This window comes from Zerene cesonia, chromosome 26 (genome assembly GCF_012273895.1).
Source record: "Zerene cesonia ecotype Mississippi chromosome 26, Zerene_cesonia_1.1, whole genome shotgun sequence".
Classification (NCBI taxonomy): Eukaryota; Metazoa; Arthropoda; class Insecta; order Lepidoptera; family Pieridae; genus Zerene; species Zerene cesonia.
Window position 1 is genome coordinate 3367608 of NC_052127.1, and position 11294 is coordinate 3378901.

At 32.3% G+C, this 11294-nt stretch overlaps 1 protein-coding gene across 1 annotated transcript in view; it reads left to right on the forward strand.

Annotated features, from left to right (window-relative positions):
* The first annotated feature begins 4930 nt into the window (after nucleotides 1–4930).
* LOC119837167 (KH domain-containing, RNA-binding, signal transduction-associated protein 2-like) overlaps nucleotides 4931–11294 on the forward strand; it is a 36657-nt gene continuing 30293 nt past the window's right edge. Inside the window, exon 1 of the mRNA XM_038362690.1 lies at nucleotides 4931–5088. Within this exon, the coding sequence (XP_038218618.1) occupies nucleotides 4977–5088 (112 nt within the window). The 5' untranslated portion in view covers nucleotides 4931–4976. The remainder of the gene's footprint in view (nucleotides 5089–11294) is intronic.

Genomic DNA, 11294 nt, shown 5'->3' on the forward strand with positions numbered 1-11294 from the left:
ATTATCTGGCTTGTATTTCGTAAGCGTTTTTTATCAATCAGATTACTTTATTAACAACTAGCTGCGCCCTGCGGGGGTCACCCGCGTAAGTCCATCCGTCCGTAGAAATATCGAGATAAAAAGTTGCCTATATGTTATTCCAGTTGTCCAGCTATCTATGTATCTCTATGTATCAAATTTCATTGCAACCGGTTCAGCAGTTTTTGCGTGAAAGAGCAACAAACACACACACACATGCACAAACTTTCGCATTTATAATAATAGTAGGATGAGTAGGATATACTTTAACCTTAATATAATTATACTTTCAAACTTTGACATCGCTTTGAGCAAGTCCTAAAGCAATCCGAAACTTTGTAAAAAAATAAGATAAACACATTTCTAGGAAATTTATACATTAAGCATATAATACATAAGCTAATAAAAAATTTCCTAATCTTTAGTTTAAGCAATAAGGTGATTTGACACACCGCATGCGCCGATGGAGCGAAGCGGGTGGATGTTTGTTGTTTGGAATCGGAATTGTATATAATTCTTTTGAAAGGTATAAATCTTACTAGATATGCATGTATCAATTAAATAATATTTGAAATTACAAAACAATATTTTCGACATTTCCGAAATAGTTTCGGAATTTCCTACAAAATAAGAAAATTAAGTTTGATACAATACTAAAGAACTAAAACAAGATTTATTCTAGAATATAATTTATTTTAACTTACAGATTTTTTATTTTACTATCCTTCGAATTCATCGAAATTGCTTTTACAAAACGCATATTTACCAAAAAAAGACTATTCATTAAAAACCCTTTTAACTCTCAATATATTACTACACAAAGTCAAATACCCTTAAGTCTCAAAGGTCCACCCCAGAGCCTAAAAACTTTACCCAAAATTTATTCAATTTAGAACATTTTTGTTAGAACTCTTTTCCTTATTTAATTTAAAGCCATTTTTCCATGAGTTAAGCATTTTATTCATATATGTTACAAAGTGAATTAATAGAAGTGTTTTCGGAACTTTATTAATCAAAGCACACTTTTATTACTTTACCAGGATGTTTGTAAGTAACCGACTACTTTAGTTTAGTATTAGTATAGACTACAGATACAATACCCAATCTCATTTGTGAGTAGGTATACATATATACGACATAAAAAGCAATAAAAGTTAAAGGATATCAATAGAACTTAATTTAATACTCTAATCATCGGCGCAATCCTAATTGAAATTCGATCCAAGACTTAAAATTAGATAAAGCTGTTAGAACTTCAAATGATTAGACTTCCTAGTTCTGATAGCTCATCCGAGCACCAACGTGTTGACATTACGTGCCAAGAATTTATGTTATACGAAACGCATGAATTTACGTTGAATAATAAATTATATATGACATCTATAACTTCTAATAACGCTTCAAAAATTGATAACATTTAGTTTTTTATAAGACCATGAATGAAAAAACCATTTGTTTATTTCGATATTGTGACGGAGAATATGATTTGATTAATTTTTTATTGCATATTTTAAACGAAAATAAATCAAAACGAAAATTGGATAACGTCATAACATAGGGTAGAATAAAAATGCTCCTTTGCTTAATTTTAACCAGATTAAAAGAAAACGTTCTAAAGTATCTATTGCTATGATAATTACTGTAAAGTCAGTGGTTGCAGTGATTTTTACAATATTTTTAATCGCAAGAAAAATGTATTCATACATATGGTCTCATTTGACGTTTACGCCATTTTAGAATAAAATGACTTTGAAACTTGTAAAGATGAAACTCTTATATTTCGAAAAAAATAATTTAGCACCATATCCAAGTATCATGGTTTGATACAATCCATATTTGGTGCTATCTCTAAAAGGTATTGTCCAAGATATATTATATTGTACTAAATAACATTTACAAATCGTTTTAACTGCAATAAAATTTCTATTACTAAGACGTTATTCATTAAATAAACAATCGATACATTCTAGAAATTTATGGCTATATAAATCTGAAGAATTTGTTTGCATGAATGCGCTTTTATAAGGGATTACTCAGCCGATTTTGAATGGAAATTGTCACAGATAGTTTTTTGGTACCCGGAAATTCCAGGTGGACGGGAATTACGCGTGGACAATCTTCGGTGTTGCCTTTACCTTTAACTACGCGGGCAAAGCCGTGGGCGAAAGCTAGTAATTAATGAATCATTTGAAATCATTTAAAGACCATTTGTATAATAAAATCATCAATAATAACTGATAATAAAAACCCCAAAAACACGCATTAAACTTTTTACAAAGACAAGAGACAGGCTTCGAACTTCATTAATAATCTCAAAATATAGATTGAAACTGATAGCTTAGCTGTAGTCGCGAGCATAGATTTTCCATTACCACAAAAAGGAGATTAACTCCAATTCCTCATTGGATATCTTCAGGATCTGACAACGATATTAATGAGTTTCGCTTTTAAGGAAATTAATGTTTAAAAACTCGTATTTAATTTAATGGTCTGCGGGCTTTGTTTAATGGCTGCAAAAATGTACTAATATTGTGGAGAGAACAGATAATTTTCTCTGTTTTGTACAGTAAATAAAACATTGAACCTCATTTAATATGAATGCATATATTCGGATTTTTTAGTTTCACGTGAGCAGGCCGCGGAAGCTAGTTATCTATAAAAAAGTTATTAATCTTATTATTAGCTATAAAGTTTTATTCTAAATATAAGTGTAAAAAATAAATTAAAGATTAAACTTCTTCAATCTATAAATGTTAATTTTCATTGAAGTTTGTTTAGCTAATACTGTCGAAATATATCGATAACTAGATCAAAAAGTAGCTGAACCAACAGCCTGTCTGTCAAATCAACAATCCTGTCGCATTGCCCTGTCTTCAAACTAACTGTCAAACGCTTGATTAAGAAACAGCCATTTTATTGTGGTATTTATTATTGGCAAAATTTTTTCAACATTTTCTTTCACCTAGTATAAAAGCTTAACAAAAAATATATATCGAAATAGGTCGAGTAGTTCACGCGTGATTCTGTGACGAAATGAAATATTGATGATTTGATATTATATATATAGAAATTATTAATTACACAAGTGTAGGCCCACAGTAGCTGTCAAAATTGACAGATTAATTGCTTAACCTTAATCCGAAAGCTTGTTAAAAACGACATCGCCATTTGGAAAACTAACATGCTGAAATAAATAATCGGCAGAAAATATTTCTGCCGATTATTATATATATTCGGTGTAACAAAAAACTTTATCTAAATCCCTGAATGTTTGGAGTGCGGCCAAATGTTGACAGCTCTTAATGTTGGTAAGAGCGAGGTATATATGAAAAAAGCATACTTTTATTCACGTGTTTAATGTGTTTTATGACCGCGTTTACTCACGGCTTAAATCTTTTCTTGTATGTATTTGTGTTTATGCAGAAAATATGGCATAATTTTAGCTTAAGATTTTGATCGTCACTAAGATTTATGAAGTCTTCAATCTATTTAAATCCAGATATAGAGTGTATGTGTAGCTTTGCACTGATATCTGTCTTCACAGAGGGGTAGTAATGTAATTTTAAGGTTTACATACGTATTTGTATGCTATTAAGTTAATAATTTGGTTAAATTTCTGACATTTTTTTTTAATTCTTTCTCATTACACTTTTTTCATAGTGGATTTTTAAGGATAAATTTGGTTTATATTACATCTTTAATTTGAAAGAAGTTTATAAAATCATTGAGATTTGTTATTTTTATTTGTTTTTCGAATGAATTATACATATTCAAGAGTAATTTTCAATTTTTTTAAAGTGTTAATAACGATATATTTAAAGCATTTCAACAGACAACTAAACCTTTATTTAGTCACCGATAAATTATGTTTTCTACTCCAAGTCAAGTTATACAAAATTATACAGAAGAAAAATCCATTCAGATTTAGATAATGGTGTCTCAACGAAACTTAAATAAACATTTTGGTAGTTCCATGCGTAAATAATTACATCTGGCGCTAGTCCAATTTGCTCTGGACAGATTCGTACGTCCACCTGTCAACCGTAGCTGATGTCAAATGCACTTTAATTGAGTTAATTAAAATTTTAAAACGGAAAATAACAATAGGCCTAAACCACATAACAATAAGTACAAGTGTCCTAGACTATCTTTCTCTCCTTCCATCTTACGCTCGAGAATGTCATGCCATTTCACTCGTATTTGTGAGATGACCACGACTGTATTTCGTATAGAAATACTAATTGTAGTATCCGCCACGACGAGGGATGTAATGTACTCTTGTAAAATAAAACTCCTGAAAAAATGACCTGTTTTTAATGCAGTTTTTATTCAAAGTTAATGAGAGTTGAAAATAGACTTAACTGTGACAATCGAGCTAAGAATTCTAAAATGTTATTCTAAGAATTTTATTAACATATAGGAGCGCCCCGTGGTTTCACCCGCGTAAGTCCGTATCCCGTAGGAATATCAAATTAATCATATCTTGTGACAGAGTAAACCGATTTCGATGAAACAAAAACTAAGTTATACCTCAAGTTACGTATAATTGTTGTATATAAACATTGTCTGCATATAATTCGTAGATTTCACGTGATGTGCGCACAAACAAACAGACAAACAGACAAAAATTTCAAAAATGATAGAAATGGGTTCTGTTAGTTATCTTTTCACACACGGGCTATTTTTTTTTTTCAATTTACAAAAGTGACTTTTCTACAGATTTATTATATGTATAGATATACTATGTACTTATTGAATAATAGATAAAATAACATTTATTTGTTAAAAGCGCGGTGCCGGTATTTTAACTTTTAGTATTAAACATGAAAATACAAATAAAATTAAATTATATACAATCAAATAACACAGTTGCTATAACCATAGTTAAAATTATGATCATTGTTACAGGTGGACAATAAGTGGGTGTGATAGTGCAGTGATGAGAGAGTAGTGCTGGAATGGAGGCGACTGCTCTGCCCCTGGAGGCGGACGACGAGGGCAGGCCGCAGCAGGCCTCGTCCACCGGCAGCGGCTCTTCGTCTGGCGCTGGATACTACGGGCATAAGAATGGTGAGCCTTACTTGGTGACATAACAATGTGGATTCACCAAATAGGGAAGTTGAAGGTCTGCACCTAGCAGCGGAAGACGAAATCATTTTTGGGCTAATTACTCGCTGCGTCTGTTCATTTGGCGTGACCAGAGTTATAAGAATTGTGAATAATTCTGTCTGTCATTATAATTATGGCATCTATTGATATATCAGCTGTGTAATGCGGTACTGTAGCGTACGTTTGTCTTTATCAGAAAACTAGCTGCGCCCCGCGGTTTCACCCGCGTAAGTCCGTAGCCCGCAGGAATATTGGGATAAAAATTTGCTTATATATTATTCCAGTTATCCAGCTATCTACGTACCATAATTCATTGCAATCGGTTCAGTAGTTTTTGAGTGAAAGAGCAATAAACACACACACACATCCTTACAAACTTTCGCATTTATAATATTAGTAGGATTAGTAGGATAAAATTTTATCTTAAACTAAACTAATGGAATTTACTGTGATATGGAGTTCCGTGACGAAGAGAAAACCTGTCTCTCTACAAATAAATACTTTGTCCTCTGAGACTATAAAATATAAATATTGGATATAATGTGTGCGAATAAAACTGTAAGCATCTCAGAAGTCTAACTTGCTAAAAATATTTAAAAATATTGTAATTGTTAATAAAAAATGCAAATTATTTATAATTATATATTAAAAAATAATTTAGAAATCATAAATGAGCTGATAATATTTAATCTACGCTCGCGCTGCCCTCTATCTCAAAAACGATTCAAAATAAAAAAAAATGTTTGAAACAAAAGTTGTAGAGAATTTAATATTCTACAAAAATGATAATAAATACAATAGCATAAAAGCCACTGGAAACGAGATATTGGCAAAAAACGTGCAAAAAGTCGGTTTTTTTGATTTTGACCCCAAATTTTTGAACTTGCGGCCGGAGAATCATTGGTGAATTTTGAGACTACTTTTGTCATGCCAACATACAAGTATATACGAATTTACAGCTGGGTAGGCCACGTTTCCGAAATACAGGCCTAAATCGACCTAAAACTACTGGACTATTAATAAATATAACTTCTTTGTCTATTACTAACTCATTTCTCGAGTTCTAACGTTTTTATTACATCAATTGAAAAGAGAAGTTATTAACCTATTATATTAGCCTATAATCATCTATATTGTTTCTAAGATATATCTATCATTCTTCATCTATCCATCAACTCACTATGCAAAGAAATTAAAAACGTTTTAACAGATTTTAAACGCGATTTATTCATTATATTATTAACCCGACGTTTCGAACACTTTACAGCGAGCGTGGTCACGGGGAATATAATAGAATATAATGAATAAATTGCGTTTAAAATCCGTTAAAAAGTTTTTAATTTCTAAATGTATAATACTTGCGTAAAATCAAACACATGAAAATCGCTATGCAAAGACTTTTTCTCCAAATTGAATAAAATATAATCCCTATGACTTACATATACAGACACAGTACTGTATGCCATTCATGTCCACAACATTTCCTCCTTACAATACCGTACTCCATAGACAACGTAAATATATTTCCATTTTAATATGTATTTCAGTTGAAGTAAGAAGTTACCTACGAATATAGATATGTAAATCTGAACAGAGTGATCCCAGGTGCGTTTTATCACGTCCCGGAACATTAGCTTCTTTGTTCTGATTAGATAAATGGCGGCATTCAATGTCCGTGTCATTTTCAGAAGCAATCTTTACCGTTATTACAAATCGTTTGTATAATTACGTTATTGGGATCGAATTGAAATAATTAATCCCTTTAGAGCCTTTTTGCTTTAGGCAATTAGCAATTATACACCATCATAATACATTTTGAGCTTATGAAGTCACTAGCTGCGCCCCGCGGTTTCGCCCGCGTAAGTCCATATCCCGTAAGAATATCGAGATAAAAAGTTGCCTATATGTTATTCCAGTTGTCCAGCTGTCTACGTACTAAGTTTCATTGCAATCGATTCAGTAGTTTTTGCGTGAAAGAGCAACAAACACACACACATCGTCACAAACTTTCGCATTTATAATATTAGTAGGATGTAACGAAAATGTATGCTCATAATATAAGGCCTATATATCATTTTTTGACAATCTCTAGTCTTTTTCATTTACACATATTCATTCGACCGCCTCATAGTGCCGTAGTTAACGCACGAACGGGTTCCGAGGAGTCCCAGTTCGATTAGCGAAAGGAACTCACAAAAAATATCTCAGTCTAGTCGGTCACAGAAAGCTGATCGCCTACTTGCCCGTAGCAAAATCGATCAGTGTTATATCTGCCCCATACCCCACAAGCGGACATGGGTCTTCACTACATATTAATGAATGGAGGAAGACCGTCTTAATAGTTTTGATGCTCTTATAAAGCATTTTGTAATTATATAGAGACATTATTACCAGTTCAATTTATCTTAATATAAACATAACCTCTTCAATTTGAATGCTGTTAACGTGACATAATGTCCGTCTACAAATGAGACAATTTCACAATTTGCATACTCGTATACTCCTTTGTGAATACGTACGTAGGAACACTAAAACACACCTCAATCAATCTTGGTTCAGAATCGAAATAAAGCGTACACGGCTGTATTCGAACAAAACCAACTGAATGACAGTCGCAATCGGAAATTAAAACGCAAAATTTGTAGGCACAAGTTGGACGAAGCTACAAATAGATTGTGGTTTTGTGGTGCACAAGAGAGCACGTACTTCTAGTATCCGTATGGAGCTGATAAAACCACAGTTATTCCATTAGTCAATTGGAAGTTATTGAGAAAAAAAATGTGATATGTGTGAAAAATTTATGTCATAATGCTGTGATAAATATGTCTTTAATGTCATGTAATAATGTAATATGAGCAGTCCATTGAGACACAAAACAAATATCGGAACAGCATGTTTTATGTATAACTTACTAAAACCTCTCATTATGGATATTTCTACGATAGTTATAGTTCATAAAAACTTGTAAACGAGGGTAGTTAATGTCTCATAAATGTTTTATGCACAACAACCAAAGCTGTATCAAATTTTCTCGATTAATCGTGAATACAGAGCTTAACACTGCTTAAATGGTTTAATGTTACTTAACTATAAAGTGCAACTAATTGTTTGAGTATTAATTAGGATCAAATTGCACCAATGTTTCCCCTGTGAAGCCTGAATCTGTGCAAATATCTATCTAGAGCTGTTTAAAGCAGGTTTGTAATATTGGCCTATAAAACCTGTAGTGGTACATTTACACATAATTCCATTATACATTTTGGCACAAATTAGAGATATATTTTTTGTTTGATTGTGTTATACTTATAATACTTAACTATGCTAAAATAATACGCATATGAATACAACAGTCTGTAAATGCCAATTTAGACTCTATTTTTAAGAGGACAGTGGCTATTCTTCTACATCTGCAGATAGCAATTAGTGAAGCCAGTGCAATCTTAACACCAATCACCAATGGACACACATTTATTCATCCTTTTATCGATTTTACTTGCATTTCCAGTTTATTTAATATTTTCGTTTGAGTAATCGTTTAAGTAATCGACCTTTATCGATAGTCACAATCGAATAGGTGAAGTTTTGAAATAAAATGAGGAAAGCGCATTGGCTTCGGCCTCCTTTTTTCTAGTTCTGTATACATACATCATTTATGTCTATTGACTTTGTCACATACAGACAGCATGCATTATAAATTGATGGCATGTTTTTTTGATTAAGCATTATTAATATTTATGTTAATTATCAGTTGAAATATTATCACCTAAAAATGGTTTTGTTATTTCTATAAAAGTAATTAAGAATAAACTTAATCGTTATCAAAATTCAAACACATAAGCGTATAAATTTTAACGCTACATTTTAATCTATGCAAAATTGATTTAATACCCTGCCTGTTCCTCATACAAAAGTCTATTAAAGAATCATTTCCAATCAGCACATACAAGGATTTAACCATATCTATAAAATCCATTTCTATACATTTTAAAAACATCGACGTAAGTAATTAAACGCGTATACACTCATAAAGTAAGAATTGAAAGCGTAATTCCCGCTGAGAGGGTATTACATTGACCCGTAGGAATCTGATTAAAAGGTTTTGTGATTCCCACAAAAGCGGAAGTACAATTTGCGAGGGTGTATGTTAATGTAGCCTTTAGATAAAACGAAAGGTCAACGTATATTGTTTTCAGCTTACGCCTCTAACAAATAGACATGCGAATTTAATTAATTTTAAGGTTATAATTAATGAAGGTTTGATTGTTATATCTGATGTAAACTTATATTGGCCATGTTTTGAACGGTTTTTGCTTCTTTCACATTTAAACGATTTACCTGAGCACCATATAGAGATTAAATTTAAATTGAAAACACGACTTATCGTCTCTAAGTTTTTTATAGTTAATACAGTTAACATATTTTCTATACCTAAAAATGAATCGCTAAGTGTTGCTAAGCGTAAAACTAAAGATCCGGTCAACAGACTCGGCTTTATTTTTTTTAACGTTTTTATTAACGCATAAGAAAATACGAACCACGGGTGAAGCCGTGGCGGACAGCTAGTTCATAATAAATTCTCTATTATTAGGATTAAGAAATGCTTTATCATATTATATGGTAGGTATAGCGTATATATTCTCAATTACTATAATTTGACTAGGAAATTTACATTTCACTGATAATATCTAAAATTATCAGCTTTTATTGCCATATTATCTTTAAATAACCAGCCATCTAGCCCACCCACAATGCGAGTCTTAATTCATTGCACACGTACAGTATCCAGTAAATATGATTATCGACAAATGAACCAACACACGGAATTAGTTCTTGTAGCAATTTACATAAAGCCACCCTACTGCATAATCTGCGCATCCAATGTGTCAGTTGGTTCTGAAATTTACGGGAATTTCGCGTATTGTCGAGTCCATTGCGTGGTTTGTTGAAGAAATTATTTAGAATTGTAAAGGGACTTTGAATTAATATCACGTATTAGGTACGGGTCGTATTTCTTTAATAAAAGTACTGATGAAGTCACACAGCTGCAATATTTTGCGTAAACCGTGATAGATAGTAGATTATATGAGTATTATGAAGAAGAAAAATAAGGAAAACGTTTAATTTACTATTTTATATGTATAATATGTTATTGTATATGTATAAAACTTAAAACTAAAACAGCAGCGCGGCACTAAAAGAGACTTCTCAGCAATTGATGCATTTTTATTTAATAACGGGCGAGCAGGATCGCCTGATGATAAGCTATCACCACTACCCATGAACTTTTGCAGTTCCCTGCAAGTGTGTTGCTCGCTTTTATTGGGTAAAGGATTTGAAAAGGATTGATGATGGGAACAAGGGAATACACTGGAAAGGATACGGAAAAGTGCACGGGCTATTTTGTAGCATTACAAGCTAAATAAATCAAATAATTTAAGACACATCACAATGACCATTTATTCCAATGTATATATATATGTGACACAACGCCTAGTATTAATAACCTATACCGCAAATAGCACCATGCAAGTTAAAACTAAAAATACGACGTAAAACATACAGAACTTTCGATTCACTAGAAAATTCCATCAGTATTTATGCATTGTTTGTCGAACTTCTACAAAAGGCCTTCAAACACCAGGAGCTATAAAAACAATTTTATTTTTGCACTCAGCTGAACAAAAGAAGGTTAGGGAAATATAGGTTTTTTCATTGTTGTGATCAAACAAGCTTTCAAGCTGGCTCGCACAAAACAATTAGCTAGTTCTATTAATAGAACGAACAATTGTTTTGGATTGATCGATAAAATTATACTAGCTTTCCGCCCTTGACTGCGCCCGTGTAGTCTTTGACTACAAACTAAAGATTGAAATCTTGGAATTTGAACCCGATGAAAACTATCCTGTGTCTTTTTTTTTTTTTTTTTTTTTTTTTTTTTTTTTTATGTCATAGCGGGCAGCTGAGCTGGTGGTTCGCCTGATGGTAAGCGATCACCACCGCCCATAAACATTCGCAAAGGTAGTACCTCTATTAAACGACTGGAAAGAAGGAATGGACTAGGACGGGTGAGGAAAAGGAAACGGGCCTCCGTGTCTATTCTCGTGTCAAACTATCTCCATACTAAATTTAGTACATAGTGTTTGTTTTTGGGAATGTCACGTGATAAA